General features: G+C 42.4%; 2 protein-coding genes across 5 annotated transcripts in view; both read left to right on the top strand.

Moving 5' to 3' along the window:
• Window positions 1-301: 301 nt before the first annotated feature.
• ZNF852 (zinc finger protein 852) lies at window positions 302-11,445 on the top strand. Of its 4 annotated transcripts, XM_023260827.2 has the most exons (4): window positions 302-572; window positions 6,681-6,772; window positions 7,062-7,188; window positions 9,263-11,445. In XM_023260827.2, exons 1-4 carry the CDS (start codon window positions 302-304, stop codon window positions 10,702-10,704), a joined length of 1,932 nt encoding a protein of 643 aa, XP_023116595.2. In that variant the 3' UTR covers window positions 10,705-11,445. The 4 variants fall into 4 exon arrangements, with proteins under 4 accessions (XP_023116595.2, XP_023116594.2, XP_044893925.1 ...); XM_045037990.1 differs by lacking the exon at window positions 7,062-7,188 and having other exon boundaries at window positions 534-572; XM_023260826.2 differs by lacking the exons at window positions 6,681-6,772; window positions 7,062-7,188.
• The window catches only part of ZNF445 (zinc finger protein 445), an 84,127-nt gene continuing 60,265 nt past the window's right edge, over window positions 493-24,354 (top strand). The window contains exon 1 of the mRNA XM_045037988.1: window positions 493-572. The gene's annotated coding sequence lies outside the window, so the exon portion shown is untranslated. The remainder of the gene's footprint in view (window positions 573-24,354) is intronic.

Here is a 24,354-nt window from a genome sequence, read left to right as displayed (position 1 = left end):
CTCCTTCCGCCTGCCTCTGGGATCCAAGCTCAGAGCCATGCCACCCATATTCTTCCTATAAATGCAGATGGAACTAAAGAGATAGGATAGAGGGCTGCAGTGAAAAGACCAAACACACAAGCAGCAACCTCTTTGACCCCAACCATAGAAACTTCTTACTTGACACATCTCCAGAGGCAAGGGAAACAAAAACAAACATGAACTATTGGGACCTCATCAAGATAAAAAGCTTCTGCACAATGAAGCAAACAATCAGCAAAACTAAAAGGCAGACTGCAGAAATGGGAGAAGACATTTGCCAATGGCATATCTGATAAAGAGAGTGGAGGGCAGGCGCTCAGAGGGGAAGACAGGGTTGCTGAGGACAGGTCAGGCGGCTCACAGGCAGCTGAGCACCGCGCTGGCGCCAGGGAGAAGGCGAGACGTTGGCCCTCCCAGCTTCCTAGAGCGGCCGCCGAGACGCGGGGAGGCGGCGCGCCTGCGCGACCTGGGCCGACGGAGAGCTGGTCTCTGGGCCACGGGTTCTGGGCGGGTGGTGTGGCTGGAGGACTGGCTGTCGGGGACCTGGGGAGGTGAGCCGCCGGGCGGGACACGGGGGAGGCGGAGGCGGGGGTGGGGGTGGCGACCGGCAGTGAAGGTGCACGGCTCGGGAGGGCGGCAGGGACGCTCGGCCCCTCCCGGGGTGAGAGTCAGGGGTCGGGAGTGCTGACTGAGGCCCGGCCTGGAGGCGGCGCCCGGGGCGGGCGGTCTGGCCGGGCGGGGATCCGGTCCCCGCTGCGGTGAGGAGTGTAGCTGGAAGCGCTTTGCAGCCCCGGGCAGAGAGTTGGGAGTAATGGCTTCTCTGCTTTATCCTTTCTCCCAATTATGCAAACAAAGCGTACTCATTAGGGACAATTAGATGACGCGGGTGGGAGCCAGAAAAGTGAGAATAACCGCAGTCCGCAAATAGTTTCGTCTGGATGCTTCCTGACATTTTAAAATTTGCTCACAATTATGCACATTCATACACGGGTGCGTGTGCCTTTCGAAATGGGATCGTACTGTGGCCTTTAAAAACTTAGTATTATTGGGATGCAAAAGTATTGTGCTAAAATTTACATAATACTTACCATAGGGTACAATAAAATCGACCACTTTAACCATTTTCAAGTGTGGCAAAATTGAGCGGCATTAAGTACATTCATACCCTTGCGTTTTGAAAATGATGATACCTTCAACAGGCGGAATGCATTTGTTCACATAGCGGTCAAAATTGGTGCTAGCGTTAGTTAGGACGCCACCGAGACATATTTCTGTGAGGATAATTAAAAGGAAACGTTTTCGTTGCAGTTTATTTTCCGTAGTTAGTACACACTACACAAAGCTGTAATGCTCACAAAGTGACGCTTGTGCAGGAAAATAGCAGAATCTTGTGTATTAGGGTGACTGCCTCTTTTCAAAATGGAAGTGTAGCATATAAAAGGGAGTTTTAATTTTTTCAATATACATTTTTAAAGATTTTATTTTCAGCAAAAAGTGTTTTTTAAAGATAAGGTACAGCTCTTAAAACCACCGTACTGTCTCTGACTTGCATAGGCCTAAGAAGTCAGAGAATGGTCGGTCCCCTTCTAAGTTACAAGTGGTGGCCAGGAAAGAACACCACCCTGTTTCGAGCTGTATGTAGTGCAGAAGTGAAAACGCATTAGTATTAGTACATTATTTGCAAGGAAATGTCAGTGAGTGGTTTTAGTCATAATTTGATGAAGGGATTTCGGAGAACTTGCATCTGCTTACACGTGTGTGTATGTGTGTGTGTGTTGAGGGTTTGATGAATGGGGGTGCTCTTACCTGTCGTGTTGATGCTGAAGAAAGGCAGACAAATTTTGGTTCAAAATGTAGTCCTTACTGTAGGTCGAAATGATGGGAATGTTTGGAAGATAAACCCTCAGTATATACTTAGAAAGGAAACTGACAACAGCATCACAAATACTAAGTCTGCCCCTTGAAGTTTTCCGAGGCTCCTCGTGTCCAGGAAGTATCAGTGCAAGGGCATTCTGTGATGTCGGAGTTGCTTGGGAGTAGAAATACATAACGTATAGTAACCGTAACTTACCTTATTTGTCAGTCTTCAGGATTTTTGTATCAGAAACGCTCTGAAAGAACTCCCCAGGTGAATCATGAGATGCTGTACAAGATTGGATTTTTGAGCTTAAACTTCTGCCTGATCTTAAACCTCTTACCCTCCTTCCTTGTTTTATTACAGTGTGTCGGACCAGACATGCCTATCTAACATGCCATGTGTTTTCTTCATTTTCTGTCTTCCTGTAAGCTCTGCAAGGCGGTGGTGTTTTTTGTTTATTTGTTTTGGTTTCTTGTGGTGTTTTGTTTTTGGTATCCTTATTCGTTATGTAGTCCTTAGTGCCTGGGGCATAGCTGGTGCCCAGTAAATACTGTTAATAAAAGAATGACTCTAAATTGGAGATAAGAATAACAATATTTAATATCTTTGATTGCCACGGTTTTTTTTTTTTTTAAATCTAAGATAGAAATACATCAGAAAAAAGTGATAACAGTTCTTCCATTCCGAGACCGTTTTCTTGAGGCGCCTGGGTGGCCTAAATGGTTAAGCGTCCAACTTTGGCTCAGGTCACGATCACAAGGTCCGTGAGTTCGAGCCCCATGTCAGGCTCTGTGCTGACATCTCAGAGCCTGGAGCCTGCTTCCGATTCTGTGTCTCCCTCTCTCTCTCTGCCCCCCTCTCAAAAATAAGTATATATTTAAAACAAACAAACAAACAAACAAACCCTTTTTCTTTTGAATAGTTGTGGACTTAGAGAGGGTTGCAGAAACCGTACCGAGTTCCCTTATATTCTTTGGTCAGTTTGCCTAGAGTTAATATCTTGCATAACCATAGTACAAGTCCTCAAACTTCAGAAATTTACAGTGTACAATGCTATTCATTAAACTGCTGACTTTAATTACAGAGTCCAGCAGTTTCTCACTAGTGACCTTTTTCTGTTCCAGGATCCGATCTAGAATCCCTCATTCCACCATTCCATGTAGTTGCCCTGTCTTCTTGTGACAGTCTCTCCATCTTTCCTTGTTTTTCACGACGTTGACACTTTTCAAGTATGTTGTATGGGTATTTTTAGAATGACTCTCACTTTGGTTTTGTCAGATGTTTTTTCCTGCTTCAATTGAGGATGATGTTGGTATGTGTTATTACTGTCAATACTGATTTTGACCTAGTGGTGTCTTCCATGTGTCACCATTGTAAAGATACTGGCTTTCCCTTTGTAACTAGTGATTATTTGGGGGAAGATACTTTGAGAACTTGCATGGCAATATCCTGCTTTTCTTTACTGTTCACCCACTAATTAGCCTTCTTGGTGGATCTTATCACTGTAATGGTCTAGTGGTGACTTTGATTTCTGTTATTCCTTCTCCAGATAATAATTGGAATATTTCCTGAGGAAGAGTTGTGCCTTCTTTCCCTTTGTTTTATTTCTTCAATTACTTGTATCTGTGTGATGTTGGATACATATCCTTTGGGCTATGATGCGGTGCTAATGGTACTTATTTCGTTGCTTAAATTATTCCAGCTTTGGCCCTTGGGGGCTCTTTGCAGTGGCTCCTGCTTCCCCGTAAAGTGTCCACATCCTTTTTGGTGTCTTTCCCTGACTTTCTGGCCCCATACATTAATTGTGTTTGTTGTATCTTCCCTTCCCCAGCCCCCGAGACCACCACTTCTCCAAAGATCCCTAGTTCCTTTCTCCATGTTCACGGTTTATTGGAGAATGATACTGAGAAACCAAGTTTTGGGCGCTAGGTTTGAGCTCACTTCTTAACTGATGTACGGGTTCAAGTATACTGTTAACACTCTAGTTATGTACTGGAAGCAGTCTTTCTTGTTTCCTTATCAGCGTATAAAATAAAGCATATGTACCCTCACACTGGTAGGAAAAACACGGGAATAAGAGACTGCTAAATGAGGATTAAAAAAAATTTTGTTAACATTTATTTATTTTTGAGAGAGAGAGACAGAGTGTGAACTGAGAAGGGGCAGAGGGAGAGAGAGGGAGACAAAGAATCTGAAGCAGGCTTCAGGCTCTGAGCTGTCAGCACAGAGCCCGACGCGGGGCGCGGGGCTGAAATGCACGAACTGTGAGATCATGACCCGAGCCGAAGTCCGGCACTTAACCAACCGACTGAGCCACCCACGTGCCCCATAAATGAGGATTTTAAAAGAAAACAAAATACGTCATGTATGAGCTGAAGAAGCAAAATGACAAAAAAGGAAACTGTCCCTGAAAAATGCCCAGATAATTGTTTGGGATTTCCCCTGTTTTTACAAAGCCATTTTCATTGCAGGATTGAGACTGGGCCTAAGGTATGAAGCTCTGGGAGAAGAGGCCCGATCAGCTCAGGTTGCCTCCTAGGCCTGGGATGGGTGAAGTTTTATTTCTGTTCTCAAAAGCTGGTTGGGACATGGAGAAACCCTGAGGCATTAGGAAACCTGAATTTAACTGGGCAGCTTCAGCTCACTGGCCCCCATGTCTTTACTGTGCCCTGGGTCTTTCCAGAGTCTGACAGGCCCTGGAGGTCTTTAGCTTTCTCCATGTTCATGGTTGCAGAGGCTAGGCCAACCCTTTCTCCCCGATTGAAGGCCTGGAACCCCTCGCCAGGTTCCTAGGCTTTCGCCCTCTTTTTCCTGTCAGTTAGCCTTCTCATCACCTGTGTCCAGATACTTCGCTGGCCTCTTTGGACATTTCTGTAGCAGCTGCTTTAGAACAGGCCTGCTTGGAGGCTTATTTTTGGTGCTAATTGTGCTGTGGATCTCCATTTCCTGAGATAGGTCTTGCCATTTCTATTTCCTGCTGGGTGCCTTCCTTCAGAACATTTGTCTCTGGGCTCAAGTTCATTCTCTTTAGCCTCACTGCCAGATTTCTGGTCACTGTGAGAAGCTTTCTAGTCCTTTCCTACTTGGGTTTCTTGCTCTTCTCCAGTCTGTTCTGCAGGTTTGTTGGGGAAAGTCTCTGTCCCTCTTCCTCTGACTTTCAGCTGCCTTCTGAGCAGTTGTTTCTGCTGCTGGGGCTCAGCACAGCTGGAGCCTGTCCCTCTTGCTCGGCTCAGCCTTCTTTTGTTGTTGCTGGTCTTCAGGTCTGTCTGTAGGCCTTCAGCCACTTACTTTATCATTTCCCTCCTTTTCCTTTGCTTTTGTTTCTCCAGTACTTCTTCTTTTTCTCCACCGTTTTTTCCACATCAAAGCTTCACTTCTCTGCCAGAACTTTAGCTGACTCCTCAGCATGCATGATCCCTAATGTAGTTCTTGACTGGACTGACTCTTCATGCCCTGAAACAGGAGTGTAGTTTTTTTGTGTGTGTTAGCTGGATGGCAGCCTGCTTTCTGGCATGAGCTCTTTCCGTCTGGTTAGTCACTCTTTTTTCTCTGTCTTGACAGCATTGGCGGAGTCTGGGAGATAGCGAATAGGTATTGGTTTATAACCAAGTAGGAGATGGCTTCGGAGTGAAGGGAGTGATTTCTTTAATGTATTTAATGGTCGCAGGAGATGGAGGATGGTTTCAGGGGACGATGAACATCATTTGTGACTTGGTGCACTCAGTTATGGGACCCTTTACAAGAGGAACCGAGGCCTGCTGTCCGTATAATTTACATACATGTTCCATAGTAGGAGTCCAATTTTACTGTTTTTTGTATGAACATCTAGTTTTCCAGCATCATGTGTTGAAAAGTCTGTTCTTTCCCCTTTCAGTGCTCTAGTGACCTTTCTGAAAAATAAGTAATATTCGATGTATTGGTTAATTTCTGGACTCTTATTCTATTATAATCATCTATGTGTCTATCCCTATGCCAGCATTTCAGCATTCTGATGACTGCTTCTTTGTAATGTAAGTCTTGACATTGGAATTATGAGTCCTTCAACTAATTTTTTCCCAATTTTTTTTGGGGGGGGATATGCTAGAATTCCTTGGTATTCCATATGAATTTTATTATCAAGTTTTCAGTTTCTAAAAGAGGCTCAATCAGAGACCATATTGACACTGCAGGTTAATAGGGGGATATTTATTAGATGTGAGTTTAAGGAAAAGAGAGAGAGAATAAGAAATGTCTAGAATCATGGACAAACTTGGGAAGTAGAAAGGAAGATGGTCAGAACATCCATTTTTGATTTTGCATATGAGGTGAGGACCCAAAGGAAACGTCCTGTAGGTAACTGGAAGCTTCTGATAGGAGTCTAGGAAAGAGCTAGGAACTGCGAAAGCAGCGTTAGAGCATTGATAGTCGGTGAGATCTCCGACAGAGCAAAAAGAGATGCTCTGAGGTCTGAGAGCCTCCAGTGTCCATAATGAGAAGGCAAGAGAAGGAAGTGAAACCAGAACGAGGGGCCAGAGATGTGAGAGGAAAAGCAGGCTGGGCTGATGCTAGGGAAGCCATGGGGAGAGAAAGCGGGCAGAAGTATAGCTTCCTTCAGAGAGGTTGAAGCGAGTGAGGGCTGGGAGGAATGGCCAGCTCTCAGTTTGACCAAGGACCCTCTGCACCCTCAGAAAAACGCCTGCCTGGAAGAGGGATGAGAGGCAGTGTGTGGAGCCGCCTGGGTTCTCTTGAATCCACTCACTGGGACACAGACCTTACTGGAGCCAAGGCAGGGCTGTCCTCATAGCTTTCTTTCCTCCGTCAGGTCAGTGTGCTTCCCAGGTGCCTGCCGTTTCCCAAGCTGGGAAGTCAGGAGACCAGGCAGCAGCAACTGTGCTTCGGATGGTCAGGCCCCAGGTGAGCTTGAGTCTGTCTTCCCTGAGTTCCCAAGTGTGTGGTGCAGGAACAGCTAGCACTCATCTCTGGGCCCTGGCCCATTCTGAAAGTGCTCCTGTGGTTTCCCAGCCTGATCGCACCCTCTGGAACTGGGTCCTGCCTGCTGAGTTCATGAACTCTGTTTCATCCCAGCTTCTCTCCCTCCAGCACCCCTTTGCCCACCAGGGCCCCACCCTGGGCTCTGGGTACCCTGATGTCTCTGCCCTTCAGGCCGGGAATATCCCTGAGCAATAGAAGCTTGTCATTCCAGGGTTCTGCAGCGTACGAGTTCCTGTCTGTGGACTATACCGAGAGGAAGTGGAAAGGTCCGGCACTCAGTCAGAGAGCCGTGTACCGGAGCCTCATGCCGGAAAATTATCGCAGAGTGGCCTCATTGGGTAATGATTCTGTTCCCCAGTAACGTAGTCTGCATTCTATACGTTTTCTTTGCTATGTGCTTCTTTTTCAAGTTTTTATTGCAAAAAGCTGCAAACGTAAGACAAAGTACAGAGAACAGTGTAATGAACTGTCACGCACCCATCACTCAGCGTTCTAATTATAAGCAGTGTCTTTATTTCATTTTTAATTGAGCTAGGTGGTTTGGTTAGAATTTGTAGTTGTAAGGAGTAGGGAACCACTCATGTTATTGTAAGTCCTGAGTTGTGTTACTTCAGTAAGGCTGAAGGAATGGAAACCCTGATCAAACCTGCCAGCTAGACCATCCTTTGGGAAATGGGGCCCATGGAAACTGGGCCCTGACCCAGAGCAGCACAGGGTCCTCAGCAGCAACAGCAAATAATTTTTATGCCAGGGAATGTGGTAGTTGCTCCCTGCTTACCTGTTTTCTCCTTCCACGGCTACCTATTTTCTTCACTCCGAACCTTTTGTCCTCTCATGGCATCTTCTTGATTAGACTTTCTGTTCCCTCATACTTTTTGCATGCCGTGGCTCCTAATGGCTTGGCTTCTCTCCTTGCCTCATTTCAGCTTAGAGCTCCTACTTGTTTTTATTTTCTTTATTTTGCCCCATTTCCAGTTGCAGATTTACTTAGAGAGGGACTCCAAGGGTGGTTCAGCCATTAAGTATCATCTCTATTTGGGCAGACTTTGCTCCTGACCACAGCAGAGGCTGATGTGTAAGGTACAGAGAAGCTACCCTTGGACCTGGTGGCCTGGTCAGTCGTGGTCTGAGATGTAATGAGACCAGTTGTCATGAGGCACAAAGCATGGCTGCCTCAGCTTCCCCTTCAGGAACGACGGAGGCGGGACAGCTTCCTGGAGGGGGATGTTTTGGAGGCAGGTTCTCTGGATGGCAAGTCTAGGACAGTAGCCAAATCTGAAGAGGGTGGGTGGGCTTAGGAGCCAAGGAGCCCGATATCTATAACTTTCCATGTGCTAAAATGCCATGATGGGTTGTGGCCCTGCTTAAGATGTGATTAAAAGGAACCAACATTTTTGTGTTTAGCCGTGACTGATTGCCTGCTTCTTCCCATCTTTTCTAGACTCCAAAGGAAAGATTGAACTGTTCAGTTTCCTATGATTCCAGATGACCAAGATACCAAAGACATATTTTGAGTCATATTTCAAATTATCGATCCCTTTCTTAATTTTCGTAGGAATGCAGTACTGCCTTCTACCAGTTCAGTGCCCCAGGGACTAGAGGACCCCCACTTTTAGAGCTCTGCTGTCCCCTGCATGGTTTTCTGAACCCATGGCTTCTCTGAATCTTGTCATTGTCCTCACACGTGAGAATCACTTTTTTTGGTCCGTTTTTTTCCTAATTGTGCTTGCCTACACTGTTTCTCATATTTGACTTGAGGTATTTGCCACTCCTCTCTCCCCTCAATATCTTTGCTGAGAACCGTGGAAGCAGACAATGGCATGGTTGGAAAGGATGTTAGAGTTCATCATTTTACTAAGTGACTTCTGTAAGATCACCCGTCTGTACAGTCTGTTCTCTTGCCCTCCAGTTGCTCTTTTTTTTTTTTTTTTCCTTTTAAGTTTATTTATTTATTTTGAGAGGGAGAGAGAACGCAAGTTGGGGAGGGGCAGAGAGAGAGGGAGAGAGCATCCCAAGCAGTCTCTGCTCGGCATGGAGCCCAACACATGGCCCGATCCCACGACTGCAAGATCACGACCTGAACCGATACCAAGAGTCAGATGCCTAACCGACTGAGCCACTCAGGTGCCCCTGATTGCTCTTTTGAATTGGGTAATTAATTGGAGCAATTAAGAGCTATCAGGACAGAGCTCTGTCCACTCCCTTCCCCCCCCCCATCGTCCTTCCCCTCTTCATCTTTCTGTCCATGAAGAAAAACTTGAGCTAGTTCCCACTTTTGTCCTGTTCTTACTGTGTCGCCTCTTAATGTGTCCCCTAATGTGAAGGTTTTTTCAGATACGTAGATCCTGATGGTTCTGTTTTTTTAATAGGATGCAAAATGAATAAAAGTTGTTTTCTTCTCTCTTTTGGCAGCAAATGAGACTAGGATGGAGTGTCCGGATTTGCCTGCAAAGCAGGAAGTTTCTAAAGGACTGGGGTCATCTGATGGGACATCAGGAGGCCTCTGTGGGGTGGTTTCTGGGGAACCAGAGGCACGAACTGTCTGTGAAGGTGCTTTAGAGAAGCTGGAAGGGCAACCCTCAGATGAGGAAGGGAGCAGACTGGAAAGTGATTTCTTCAAACTAACACACAAGGATAAAGGTAAATCCACAAAAGATGGATGTGATGAATATAAGGATCCAAATCTGTCCTCTAGTGCTACAGAACATCAGAGAGTTCTCAAGGGACAGAAATTTTACCAGTGTGATGAATGTGGTAAAGCTTTTAATTGGAGTTCACATCTCATTGGGCACCAGAGAATCCATACTGGAGAGAAACCCTATGAGTGTAATGAGTGTGGGAAGACTTTCAGGCAGACCTCTCAGCTCATAGTTCATCTCAGAACCCATACAGGGGAAAAACCCTATGAGTGCAGTGAGTGTGGAAAGACTTACCGACACAGCTCCCATCTTATTCAACACCAGAGACTCCATAATGGCGAGAAACCATATAAATGCAATGATTGTGGAAAAGCTTTCAACGAGAGTTCCAAGCTCTTTGACCATCAAAGAACCCATACTGGAGAGAAACCTTATGAATGCACTGAGTGTGGGGCTGCCTTTAGTCGGAGTAAAAATCTTGTTCGACATCAGGTACTTCATACTGGTAAGAAACCTTACAAGTGTGGTGAATGTGGGAAAGCTTTCTGTTCTAATAGAAATCTTACTGATCATCAGAGAATCCATACTGGCGAAAAGCCTTATGAGTGTAATGAATGTGGCAAGGCCTTCAGTCGGAGTAAATGTCTTATTCGACATCAGAGTCTCCACACTGGGGAAAAACCGTACAAATGCAGTGAGTGTGGGAAAGCCTTTAGTCAGATCTCTCAACTTGTTGATCATGAGCGAATTCATACTGGAGAAAAACCTTTTGAATGTAATGAATGTGGTAAGGCATTCAGTCTCAGTAAATGTCTTATTCGACATCAGAGACTTCACACAGGTGAAAAGCCCTATAAATGCAACGAGTGTGGAAAATCCTTCAATCAGAACTCATACCTCATTATACACCAGAGAATTCACACTGGTGAGAAGCCTTATGAATGTAATGAGTGTGGAAAGGTCTTTAGTCATAATTCTAGCCTTATGGTTCATCAAAGAACCCATACTGGGGAGAAACCCTATAAATGCAATGATTGTGGGAAAGCTTTTAGTGACAGCTCACAGCTCACTGTGCATCAGAGAGTTCACACTGGAGAGAAGCCCTACGAGTGTATTGAGTGTGGGAAAGCCTTTAGTCAGCGTTCCACTTTCAATCACCACCAGCGAACTCACACTGGAGAGAAGCACTCAGTTCTGGCTCGCTCAGTTAGTTAAGACATTCTCCAAAACAGAGCCAGAAACTTGAGTTAAATTCATTGTTTTTGTAAGAAAGATGCTCACCCTGATCTCTTGGTATCACTGATGAACAGCCATTCCCTACATTCTGCTGGGTCATAAAGTTGGGAGAGTCACAGTGCCATCATTCCCCACTATCAGGGAAGTAAGAACGACAGATTTCAGGTAGTTGTAGGTTTCCTTCCTTCTCTCTCTCTTCAAAAATATAGCTCTGGTTTTTGAATCCCATAGTCAGATTGTGTGCTTGTCAAAGACAGTGATTACATGCTTCTTTTCTATTGCAGCTAATTCATTTCACATTTACATAAAGTTACTCTGCAGTGCTCTGATACTTACCTATCTTGGGCATGGCCTTTTCAAAAGTTCTGTTGTGATCTAGATCCTCATCACTTGCATTCCCTACCTAGAAAAGCTCTTCTTATTTGTTAATCTTGGCCTCTCAGACCCTTTAAGATCCAGCTCATCTCAGAAAGACTTTCTTCTTGAAATGCTTTTCCTTCCTCCTAAACTTCTGTTGATTTGACCTCATGCTTCAACTTACTTTGTGCTGTAATTTGCAATTGTTATTAAATTGTCTTGACAACTATTCTCAATGCATATGTGTATAGTTTCATACCAATTTAATGTAGGCTGTTTGAGGTCGGGTATGAGATCTTTGTCTTTTAGCACATAGACAATTCTCATATACTAGTTGTTTAATAAATAAGTTTTAAAAATTCATCTCTCTAGCCTTTTTTAACTGAGCATGAACTCCCCTTCCACCACTGGACCAAAGACTTAAAGATGAATATCATAGGATACCACATACAAAAGCCTCATTCATATTTTCTGAGTATACCTCTGGAAGTCTTCCTGCTATTACCTCAGCCTCAAAGAGCTATTGATTTGTGCTAGAGCATCCTGTGTGTGCTTGTGTATACGTGTTGTCCAGGTGTTGGAGTCAGCACTCATGTTCCCCTGATAACATACTTTTCCCTGTTTTCTGTGATTGGAATTCACAGTGACTCTGATATCCCTATCAGGTAGTTCTCTCTACCTGCAACTGCCATCTAATTTCAAGGTGAGAGGAGTACACTTAACTATTGTAATTATCTTCTGGGTCATCTTTAATTCCTTATAAGGATAAGAAACAGTAAGTCTTTTTAGAGTCCTACAGTCATATATGAGACATTAGCTTGAACACCTTCTCCCAGTCTCACAGGAAGGCCCCAGTGCTGGGGAGCTGTTGCCTCTGGTGTCCAATCCTTTCCCCTTAGGGCAGTAGGATTAATAATGTGATATAGGAGGAGGAGGTTAGAAGGGCAATATTAGATAGGTAGCCTGGAGGGGAGAGATTTTTGTGAGCTGTGATTTCTGTCAGACAATGGAGAAGAAAGGAAAGAGAATTGAGTCTCAAGAAAATACAAAATACATGTCATTTGGGGGGAGGCATCTCAGAGAAAAGTCAAAAGAATATTTATTGGAGAGATATATAAAAACTGCTGAACCAAAGACACAATTAGAAATTTCCCATCTGTAACTTTTAAATTAGATTTTTGTTTTAAGATGTCTTTGTGGTGTTTATTTCCATTTTCCTTTATAAAATCTGCAGATAGGACTTTCTTAAAAGTGTTTTATCTTAGGAGTGCCCAGATGCTGGGAAGGAACCTGACTCTGTAATAGCACATGGGCCCATCCTTCCTCTGTGATTTGCACATTACTGGTCATGTCTTCAGTGAAAAACCCTGCCTATTGGATGCTGTAACTGTTTGTTGTGTGCTCATCTTGTTACCATCCTGAGTCTCTCTGGAGGGGGAAATCCAGCACTATTCATATTACTCCCCACTACCAATCTGGTATAGGTGTTCAGTAGGAATGAATGTCCTTACCTCCTGGAAAAGTACTCAGGCTCTTGCATGGAGGAAGATGGGCTATATATGAAAGCCATACCTCAATTTCTTTTGGTATTGCTAGTATTAAAAAAATTACTGAGTTTTAAAAATGTTATTTGGATCCAATTGCTTTGCTAAATTATTTTTAGTTTTAATAGTTTTTTTGTTTCATTTCCTAGCTTTTGTAAGTATACAATAAATAATGGTTAGTGTTCTCTTAATTTCCAATCTGTATGTCACTTAAGTTGTGTGTTAGCAAAAATTTTAAAAATAAAAAGTTTTTTCATGTTTATTTATTTTTGAAAGAGAAAGAGAGACAGAGTGTGAGCAAGGGAGAGGCAGAGCGAGAGGAAGACACAGAATCTGAAGCAGGCTCCAGGCTCCAAGCTGTGAGTACAGAGCCTGACGTGAGGCCTGAACTCCTGAATTGCAAGATCATGACCTGAGATGAAGTTGGATGCTTAACCTACTGAGCCACCCAGGTGCCCCCCCCCCCCAAAATTTTTAAATAGTAGTCAACGGACATTCCATGTCTTGTTTGTAACTTTCAGGGGAAATGTTTTGGCATTTTGAAATTGCATACAGTGTTCACTCTTGTTGGTTGCTGCTAAATATTCTTGTGTTTAGGAAGTTTTTTCCCATTGTTTTTAGAAGAAGTAATACAGTATAGTGGTTAAGAGCACAGACTTTGTACCTTGCACCCTTGTTCAAGTCTTGGCTCCACCAGTTTCTTAGGTGTGTGGCCCTGGGCAAGTTACTTAGCTTCTTTGTATCTCAGTTCTTTGATCTATAAAAGGGAGCTGCCTCATAAGGTTGTGAGGACAAAATTAGTTCATAAGTGTAAGACACTTAAAATGGTACTTGACACTATAATAATCGTACCCACTGTAATAATTACAATACTTAGAGTTTTTATTAGGTTGGTTGGTAAGTTTTCTATTTTTCAGGGTTTTTTTTTTTGCATTCTAAAAATCACATTTATTGAGTCATAAAATAGGTGTACAAACTACATCTATTTAAAGTATACCATTGAGTGAGTTTTGATAGGAAACTCCACGCAGGAATTCATCTCCACAATTGAAATACAGAATATTTGCATCGTCCCCAAAAGAGACCTCCTATAGCCCATTCCTATTCTGGCTGAAGCCCCAGGTAACTACTGATCTGCTTTTTGTTACTGTAGATTTGTTTACCTTTTTAGAATTTTATAAAAATGGGTATATCTCTACTAATGAAAGCCAGGGAAGGTGCTTGGCATGTTCCAGGGTTCCCCACCTCAGCTCCTCTGTGAAGGTCTGGGGGAATGGGTATGACTAGGGCCACCAGAACATTGTAGGCTGTTGGAATTCTTGAGAGGAGTTTGTTAAGAGGGTCTGGGTAGTACTGGTGCCTTAAGGTGGAAAGAATTAGCAAATTGAAGTAAATCTAGGAAGATAGGAGGATATCTAGTAATGATAACTGAATCATATCTATCTGCCTACATAATTTCTGAAACATAAACAGGCAAAGACATAATTGGGCCATCATCATATGATATTGATACAGTAATTAGGGAGCTTGGGAAGATGGCAGAGTAGGAAGACCCTGAACTCACCACGTCCCGCATTCTGAGCTAGATACCATCCACATCCAAGTCAGTAAACCAGAGAGTGATCCAAAGACTGTCAGAACAAACTCCATGAGTAAATATAGAGAAGTTGCATCTGAAAGGTTAGAATGGTCAGAAAGGCAGAAAGAGTCTGCCTGCAGGAGGGAGGGAGCTGCACACACAAAAAGGATGAGGAACTGGCCCTTTAACCAGGGAACTCACATGGGGAAGACATCCCCATAGCATTTGGTTTTAGATTAGATTGGGCTGAATTCTAAATCTAAATTAGATGGGCTGAATTCTGTGAGTTTTTAAAACCAGTGAGTCTGGGAACGTGGAGCTTTGGAGGTCAGCTGATGAAGCACTAGGCAAGCCAGGAGAGCAAGTGATAGCTGGGTTGCTGCCCTTAGTTGCCTGCATGGAAAGGGACATAAAAACGGCAGTTTGTGCAACACCATGAGCAAACAGGAGACGAATCTGTTCATACTGATTTTGGAGTCTGTTGGGGGACCTTGAAAACAGAGTTTTCAAGTTTGAAAACAGAGTTGGCAGTCCCATTTTCTTCCCACACCCCCCAGTAGAAGCACAGAAATACGTGGGGAGGCAGAGTAGCATAGCCACTTGCTACCTAACCTGTTAGCAGTGCACTGGGCCCCGGGAAAATTTTGTTAAATTGTGTGGGTGCCCAGCTGCTAGGTACACAGCTGCCACCACACGTCACACATACCTGCCATGCTTTGCCCAGCTGTGTGCCCCAGCCACCCTCATGTGTCTCACCCAGCTGCACGCTGGCCACAATTGTGTGCTGTGCCTGTGTGACTGGCCATGTGCCCCCAGGCCAGGCACCACCAGACACCATTTTATACCACACCCAGTTGCATACCCCTGCTGCAGTTGCCTACCTTGCCCAGCCACCAGGTACACGGTTCTAGCCTAGCCCAGACACTGTGCCAGGCCCAGCTGCCACATCGCACCCAGCTGTGCATCCCTAGCCACAGCAGTGCTTCAGGGGATCCTGCATAGGACTAGTGGCCTACCGCAAATTTTGCTAACACCATTGCCCCCCTCCCAAGGTTCCCAGCAGGCACACCTCCCACCCCCACTGAGTTCACCTGCCTGAGTACCATTAATCCCACAGCAAGCACACCCCACAACAGGCAGAGAGTCAGTGCAGACAACTGCACTGAAAGGAAAAGTGATTTAGACACAGCAGCAGAGCATAAGCAACACACATAGGATATTCTCCTGAAGTGCCAGGTTCTGGTGAACAGGGGAGACTGCACTCCAGGGCACTCTGGGAACTCTTTTTCATAAGGTCACTACTCTCAAGAACAGAAGATACAGTTGACTTAACACAGAGAAACACACAGAGCGGCAGACAAATTGAAGAGACAGAGAAATTTATGCCAAATGAAAGAACAGGACAAGACCAAAACCAGAGATCCAGGCAAAACAGATATAAATAACATGTCTAATAGAAAATTTTAAAAAGTGATTGTAAGGATACTCATTGGACTTGAGAAAAGAGTGGAAGACATGAGTGAGACCATTAAGATAGGAATAAGGAAAAACAGTAGAGATAAGGGCATAATAAGTGAAATGAGAAACACACTTGATAGAATGAACAACAGGATGAAAGAAGCAGAGGAACAAATTAGTGACCTGGACAACAGAGTAATGGACAGGAATCATGCTGAACAAAAGAGAGAAAAGAATTATGCAAAACAAGAATAGAGAACTCTGACTCCATCAAGTGCAATAACATTCATATTATAGGAATCCCAGAAGAACAAAGTGTCACAGAAAGCTTATTTGAAGAAATGATAGCTGAAAAAATCCCTAATCTGGGGAAGAAAACAGATATCCAGACCAGGACACACAAAGAATGCCTAACAGAATCAACAAAAGAAGACTAAAACATGTTATAATTAACTTTACAAAATACAGTAATACAGAAAAAAAATGATAAAAGCAGCAAGACAACAGAAGGGAAAACCCATAAGGCTGACAGGAATTATTAAGAGAGACTCGAATGGAAAGGAGAGACCAAATGTGACAGTATAGAGGTAAAAAACAAATGCAGTAAAAATGAATACTTCTGTAAAATATCAGTCAAGGAACTCATAAAGAAAAGGATATAAAATATAACAACATGTACTTACAACGTGGAGAGGAGAGGAGAAAAAAATGGGTTCAAACTTAAACAATCATCAACTAAATATAGATTATTAAATGCAGAAGAGATTATGTACAAACCTAATGGTAATGATATATGAAAAGCCACTAATATATATGCAGAGAATAAAGAGAAAGAAGTTCAAATATATTACTGAATAAAATCAGCAAAACATGAAAGAGATAATCAGAGAAAATCTTCAGAAACAGCCAGAAAACAAGTAATAAAATGGCAAGATATACTTATCAATAATAAATTTGAATATAAATGGACAAAACATTACAATCAAAAGATGTGACAGAATGGATTAAAAAAAAACACCTATCTATATGCTGCCTACAAGAGACTCATTTTATTTATTTAAATTTTAGTTAAGATACAGTGCAATATTGGTTTCAGGAGTAGAATTTAATGATTCATCACTTATATTCAACACCTAGTGCTCATCCCAACAAGTGCCCCTTTAATACCTATCACCTATCTAGTCCATTACCCACCGACTTCCCTCCATCAACCCTCATTTTGTTCTCTCTCTTTTTTTAATGGAGATTTCAGTTTCCTTATTTTTTAAAATTTTATTTATTTTGAGAGAGAGAGAGAGAATGAGGGGGGTGGAGGAGCAGAAAGAGAGGGGGACAGAGGATTCCAAGTGAGCTCTGTGCTGACAGCAGAGAGCCTGATGCAGGACTTGAACTCATGAACTGTGAGATAATGACCTGAGCCAAAGTCAGAAGCTTAATCAACTGAACCACCCAGGCACTCCTTGTTCTCTATCTTTAAGAGTTTCCTGGGGTGCCTGGGTGGCTCAGTCAGTTAAGTGTCCGACTTTGTGTGTGTGTGTGTGTGTGTGTGTGTGTGTGTGTGTGTGTGTGTGTGTGTATGCGCGCCACATCTTTATCCACTCATCAGTGGATGGACATTTGGGCTCTCTCAATAGTTTGGCTATTGGTGATAGTGCTGCTATAAACATTGGGGTGCGTATACTGCTTCAAATCCATATTGTATTCTTTGGGTAATAGTTTTGTTTCTTGTGTTGTGAATTTTAGCCATTCTGACAGGTATGAGGTGGTAACTCATGGTTTTGATTTGAATTTCCCTGATGATGAGTGATGTTGAGCTATCTGGATTTCTTCTTTGGAAAAGTGTCCATACATGTCTTCTGTTCATTGCTTAACTGGGTTGTTGGGTTTTTGGGTGTTGAGTTTGATAAGTTCTTTATAGATTTTGGATAATGGCCCTGTATCAAATATGTCACTTGCAGATGTCTTCTTGCATTCTGTAGATGGCCTTTTAATTTTGTTGATTTTTCTTTGCTGTGCAGAAGGTTTTTTTTTATCTTGATGAGGTGCCAATAGTTCATGTTTGCTTTTGTTTCTCTTGGCTTTGGTGATGTGTCTGATAAGAAATTGCTATGGATGAGCTCAAAGAGGTTGCTGCTTGTCCTTCTCAAGGATTTTGATGGTTTTCTGTCTCACATTTAAGTCTTTCATCCATTTTGAATTTATTTTGATGTATGATATAAGAAAGTGGTCCAGTTTCATTCTTCCACATTTTGCCATCCAGTTTTCTCAACACCATTTGTTAAAGAGACTGTCTTTTTTTTCATTGGATATTCTTTCCAGTTTTGATTAGTTGACCATATAGTTGCGGGTCCACGTCTGGGTTTTCTGTTCTGTTCCATTGATCTATGTGTCTGTTTTTGTGCCAATACTATACCGTCTTGATTACTACAACTTTGTAATATTGCTTGAAATCCAGAATTGTGATGCCTCCAGTTTTGTTTTTCTTTTTCAGGATTGCTTTGGCTATTTGGCTCTTTCAAGGTTCCATACAAATTTTAGAATCATTTGTTCTAGTTCTGCCAAAGATTCTGGTGGTATTTTCATAGAAATTGCATGAAATGTGTAGATTGCTTTTGGTAGCATAGGCGTTTTAACAATGTTTGCTCTTCCAGTACATAGGCATGAAATGCTTGTCCATTTATTTGTGTCCTCTTCAATTTCCTTCATATGTGTTCTATAGTTTTCAGAGTACAGACCTTTTACCTGATTATTTAGTTTATTCCTAGGTGCCTTATTGTTTTAGGTGCAATTGCAAATGGGATTGATTACTTAATTTCTTTTTCTGCTGCTTTGTTATTTGTGTATAGAAATGCAATGGATTTCTGCACATTGATTTTATATCCTACAGCTTTGCTGAATTCATGTATTCTAGCAATTTTTTGGATACTACATAGAATATCATGTTATCTGCAAATAGTGAAAGTTTGATCTCTTCCTTGCTGATTTGTTTATTATTTGTTCCTTTATTTCTTTTTGTTGTCCGATTGCTGAGGCTAAGACTTCCAGTAGTATGTAAAATAACAGTGGTGAGAGTGGACATCCCTGTCTTGTTCCCTACTGTAGGGGAAAGGCTCTCAGTTTTTCCCCATTGAGAATGCAATTAGCTGTGAGTCTTTTGTATATGCCCATTATCATGTTGAGGTATGTTACATCTATCCCTACATTGTTGAGGGTTTTTATTAAGAATGGATGCTGTCTTTTGTCAAATGATTTTTCTACATCTATTGATAGGATTGTATGGTTCTTATCCTTTCTTTTATTAATGTGGTATATCACATTGATTGATTTGGAAATATTGAACCATCCCTGCAGCCCAAGAATAAATCCTACTTGATAAGAATTAAAAGAATTATCCTTTTAATGTACTGTTGAATTCAGTTTGCTAGTACCTTGTTGAGAATGTTTGCATCTGGATTCATCAGGGTTATTAGCCTATAACTCTCCTTTTTAGTGGGGTCTTTGTCTGGTTGGGGAATCAAGGTAATGCTGGCTTTGTGGAATGAGTTTGGAAGTTTTCCTTACATCTACTTTTTTGGAACAATTTGAGAAGAATAGGTATTAACTCTTCTTTAAATGTTTGGTAGAGGGGCGCCTGGGTGGCGCAGTCGGTTAAGCGTCTGACTTCAGCCAGGTCACGATCTCGCGGTCCGTGAGTTCGAGCCCCGCGTCAGGCTCTGGGCTGATGGCTCAGAGCCTGGAGCCTGTTTCCGATTCTGTGTCTCCCTCTCTCTCTGCCCTTCCCCCGTTCATGCTCTGTCTCTCTCTGTCCCAAAAATAAATAAACGTTGAAAAAAAATTTTTTTTAATGTTTGGTAGAATTGGGCCATGTGGCCCAGGACTCTTGTTTATTGGGAAATATTTGATCACTGATTCAATTTCTTTGCGGGTTTTGGGTCTGCTCAGAATTTCTGTTTCTTCTGTTTCAGTTTTGATAGTTTGTGAGTTTATAGGAATTTGTCTATTTCTTCCAGATTGCCCAGTTTGTTACATATAATTTTTCATAGCATTCTCTTACAATGTTTTGTACTTCAGGCTTTATTTGCTGTTCCTTTTCTAGCTCCTTTAGGTGTAAGGTTGGATTGTGTATTTAGGACCTTTCTAGCTTCAAGAAGCTTGGTAAGCCTGAATGGCAATATAGTTCCCTCTTAGCACTGACTTTGCTGCATTCCAAAGGATTTGGGCTGTCATGTTTTCAATTTCATTTGCTTCCATGTGTTTTTTTTTGTTTTTTTGTTTTTTTACTTCTTCTTTAATTTCCTGATTAACCCATTCATTCTTTAGTAGGATTTTCTTTAACCTCCATGTATTTGAGGGCTTTCCAAATCTTTTTTTGTGACTGACTTCACATTTCATAGTGTTATGATCCAAAAATATGCATGGTATGGTCTCAATCTTTTTATACTTGTTGAGGGCTGATGTGTAACTCAGTATGTGATATAATCTTAAAAATGTTCCAATACGCTGGTTTCTCTTCAGATCAAATAAGTCTTTCACCTTTTATTAAAAATGTTCCATGGGCCCTGGAAAAGAATGTATAAGTCACTGCTTTAGGATGAAATGTTCTGAATATATCTGTTAAGTCCATCTGGTCCAGTGTGTCATTCAAACCCATTGTTTCCTTGTTGATTTTCTGCTTAGGTGAACTATCCATTGTTGTAAGTGGGTGTTAGAGTCCCCTACTATTACTGTATTATTATCAATGAGTTTCTTTATATTTGTTACTAACTGATTTATATATTTGGGTACCCCCATGTTGGGGCATCAATATTTATTATCATTAGCTATTCTTGATGGTGTAGACCCCTTAGTTATGATTATAATGCCCTTCTTCATCTCTTGTTACAGTCTTTAAAATCTAGTTTGTCTGATATAAGTCGGGCTACTCTAGCTTTCTTTTGATATCTGTTCACAACATGGGTGCTTCTCCATCCCATCACTTTCAATCTGCAGGTGTCTTTAGGTCTAAAATGAGTCTCATGTAAGCAGCATGTAGATGGATTTTGTTTTTTAATCTAATCTGATACCCCGTGTCTTTTGATTGGAGCATTTAGTACATTTACATTCAGAGTGATTCGTAAAAGATATGAATTTAGTGCCATTGTATTCCTTGTAGTGTTTCTAGTGATATTCTTTGGTTCTTCCAGTCTTTATTGCTTTTGATCTTTTTTTTTTTTCCTCCACTCAAAGAGTCCCCCTTAAAATTTCTTGCACACTGGGTTAGTTAGGTCACGAACTCCTTTAGTTTTGTCTCAGAAACTCTTTATTTCTGCTTCTATTCTGAATGACAAACTTGCTGGATAAAGAATTCTTGGCTGCATATTTTTCCCATTCACCACGTTGAATATTCCCTGCCAACCGTCTTGCCTGCCAGTTTTCAATGGACAGGTGTACTGCTGACCTTATGTATCTACCCTTGTGGTTAAGAACCTTTTGTCCCTAGCTGCTTTCAGAATTCTCTCTTTATCTTTGTATTTTGCAAGTTTTCACTATGATATGTTGTGTTGCTGACTTTTTTTTGATTTTGAGGGGAGTTCTTTTTGCCTCTTGGACTTGAATGCCTGTTTCCTTCCCCAGATTAGGGAAGTTCTCAGCTATAATTTGTTCAGATAAACCTTTTGCCCCTTTTTTCCCCACTCTTTTTCTTCTGAGACTCATATGATATGGATATTATTTCACTTTATGGAATAGCTGAGTTGCCTAAGTTTACCTCCATGACCTAATACTTTTCTTTCCTCTTCTTTCCAGCTTCATTTTTTCCCATAATTTTATCTTCTATATCACCTATTCTCCTCTGCTCCTTTAATCCTTGTGTCTGTATCCACTCAGTTTTGCATCTCAGTTATAGCATTTTTATTTCAGCCTGACTAGGCATTTTTTTTTCAAGCCCAGCTAGTGGTACTATGACTTTTGTTCTGAGTTCTTGTTCAGACATATTGCTTATATATGTTTTATTTATTATTATTTTTTTAATGTTTATTTATTTTTAAGAGAAAGAGCATGAGCAGGGGAAGGGCAAAGAAGAGAGGGAGACGCAGAATCTGAAGCAGGCTCCAGGTTCTGAGCTGTCAGCACATAACCCGACATGGGGCTCAAACTCACAAACCACAAGATATGACCTGAGCCAAAGTCAGACACTTAACCAACTGAGCCACCCAGGCGCCCCTGCTTATATCTGGTTTAAGAAGTCACTGGCTGTGATTTCTTCTTAACCTTTCTTTTGGGGAGAATTCCTTCATCTTGTCATTTTGGCTAAGTCTCTGTCTTTTGCATGTTGGAAATCTTGTCCTGTTTCCTGCACCTGACAGTACTGCTGTATTAAAAAGGGGTCATACATTGTCCAGGACTTGGCACTTCAGGAATTGTTTCTGGTGTATGTTGTGTGCACTCTAGTGTTGCTTTTTGGCTGCTCTTTCCCACTGCTCAGTCCTCTGCAGAGCTCCTCCTTGCTTGCAGTGATGGAATAAACTAGGCATGCTTTGATTTGTTTGTTAAAATAAGCCTGGCGGGGGGGGGGGGGTAATCACACACCCCCAAAAAAGGGAAAAAAAGAAGAAATGAAAAAGAAACAAACAGACAATCAAAAAGCTATACACCTGATTCCAAAGAAAAATAATGGGGGAGGGAGGGGGAGAAAAAGAAAAAAAAGAAGGCTGATCCAAAAAAAGGGAAAAGGAAATGATAAAACCAAACTAAAACTAACAAAAAGCTGTAAGATTGATTCCAAAAAAATAAACAAAAGAAGGAAAAAAAGTAAGCCTTCCTATTTCCTCCAGAACTGCAGGTGACGCTTTGAAGCACTCTATGATAGTAGATTTGGTTCATACAGGGTACTGCCTGTGGTGGTGTTCTGGAGGAGAGACATGCTACACTGATTCAGAGTGAGACCTGCCCCAGCGAATATGCAGTTGCCAGGCACAGTGAGGTGGGGTTTGGTATAAGGGTGTCCTGCCTCCACTGGGGCTGCTGTGCTGCTCTCTGAAGTCCCACTGTATTGGGTGTGAGTGGGAAAATTGTGCCACCCTACTCTTGTCCCAGGACAGGGGTTCTTAAACCCCCTACTGTTCAGTAAGCCCTCACATAATAAAGAGGGCAGTCAGGCTCTGCACCACAGCACTTCTGCATTTTATGTTTATTTTAAAAAATTTTTTTTTTCAACGTTTATTTATTTTTGGGACAGAGAGAGACAGAGCATGAACGGGGGGAGGGGCAGAGAGAGAGGGAGACACAGAATCGGAAACAGCCTCCAGGCTCTGAGCCATCAGCCCAGAGCCTGACGTGGGGCTCGAACTCACGGACCGTGAGATCGTGACCTGGCTGAAGTCGGACGCTTAACCGACTGCGCCACCCAGGCGCCCCTGCATTTTATGTTTAATGTGCAGCTGGGATTCAAAACTTCAAATCTTAAAGGACCCAGCACCACACAGACTGCCACCCTTCTCTGTGCTTTGTCTCATGTCCTTTGTCACAGAAGAACAGTCCCATGCCTGTGCACTGTGCAGAACATATGGTGTAGCCCCCCCGAAAAGCAGCAACCAGGTTATCTGCCCTCTGTGTGAGCCTCTGTCCTCTGCCAATGAGGGGCCTCTTGCTGATCCCTGCAGGGTCTTTTGTCCTCGGAGAGGCAGTATAACCTTTTCCAAATGTACTCCAAGGGGAATGTTCTCTACCAGTGCAACCCACCACTCTATGCACTCCAGGGCCAGTTCCCTCCTTCCCAGGAGTGCACACCACATTTCCAACCTAGAGAAAGTCTTGCACTTTCAAAATCTCAGAATTTGAGCTGCACATGCTGTTTGCAAATAGTGCACAACACTCAGTACCCCTCACTCCCTACTCCATGGTCTGGAGAGGTTTTCATCTTGTGCAAAACGCCTCACTCTCTCAACCTTTATCTCTTTCTCTCCCTATAGAAAGGGTTCCCTCCCCTCCGCAGCACCACTGTTTTTCTCTCCCCTCAATTCACTTCCACACACCTCACACTTGCCACGCTGTGTCCTAACAACTGTGGAGATCCTTATGCCAGTTCTTAAATTGACTTCCTGGGTATTCCAAGTCATTTGACCTCAATGCACCTGTGTTTGAGGGATGAGGAAAGCCTAGGGTCCCCCTACTTCTCCACCATCTTAACTCCTGAGACTTATTTTAGAACTAAAGACAACTGCAGATTGAAAGTGAGGGGATAGAGAACCGTCTGTCATACAAATGGATGTCAAAAGAAATCTGAGTGCTAATACTTATATTGGACAATCTAGATTTTAAAACAAAGACTAATAAGAGACAAAGAATGACAGTATATAATCATAAAGGGAGCGATCCAACAAGAAGGTACAACAATTTGTTGTATGCACCCAACATGGTAGCACCAAAATATATATAACAGTTAAAACAAACATAAGGGAACTAATTGATAGTTCCCTTATCAAATGACACACTAGACCAGATGGATTTAACAGATCTATTCAGGACATTCTATCTTAAAATAGCAGAATACACATTCTTTCCAAGTGCACATGAAACATTCTCTAGAATAGATCACATTAGCCCACAAAACCAGCCTCAGTAAATTCAAGTAGATCACAGCCTTGCATACCATGCATCTTTTCTGACTACGACACTATGAAACCAGAAGTCATCTGTAAGAAAAACTCTGGA

This window comes from Felis catus, chromosome C2 (assembly GCF_018350175.1).
Source record: "Felis catus isolate Fca126 chromosome C2, F.catus_Fca126_mat1.0, whole genome shotgun sequence".
NCBI lineage: Eukaryota > Metazoa > Chordata > Mammalia > Carnivora > Felidae > Felis > Felis catus.
This window is presented reverse-complemented; position numbering and strand designations above follow the sequence as displayed.

Excerpts from the sequence above, each read along its gene's own strand:
- ZNF852 (XM_023260827.2), top strand. The coding sequence starts at position 302 with ATGGCATATCTGATAAAGAGAGTGGAGGGCAGGCGCTCAGAGGGGAAG. Across the intron at positions 6,773-7,061 it reads TTCGGATGGTCAGGCCCCAG|GGTTCTGCAGCGTACGAGTT; the intron begins GTGAGCTTGAGT and ends TTGTCATTCCAG. Across the intron at positions 7,189-9,262 it reads TCGCAGAGTGGCCTCATTGG|CAAATGAGACTAGGATGGAG; the intron begins GTAATGATTCTG and ends CTCTTTTGGCAG.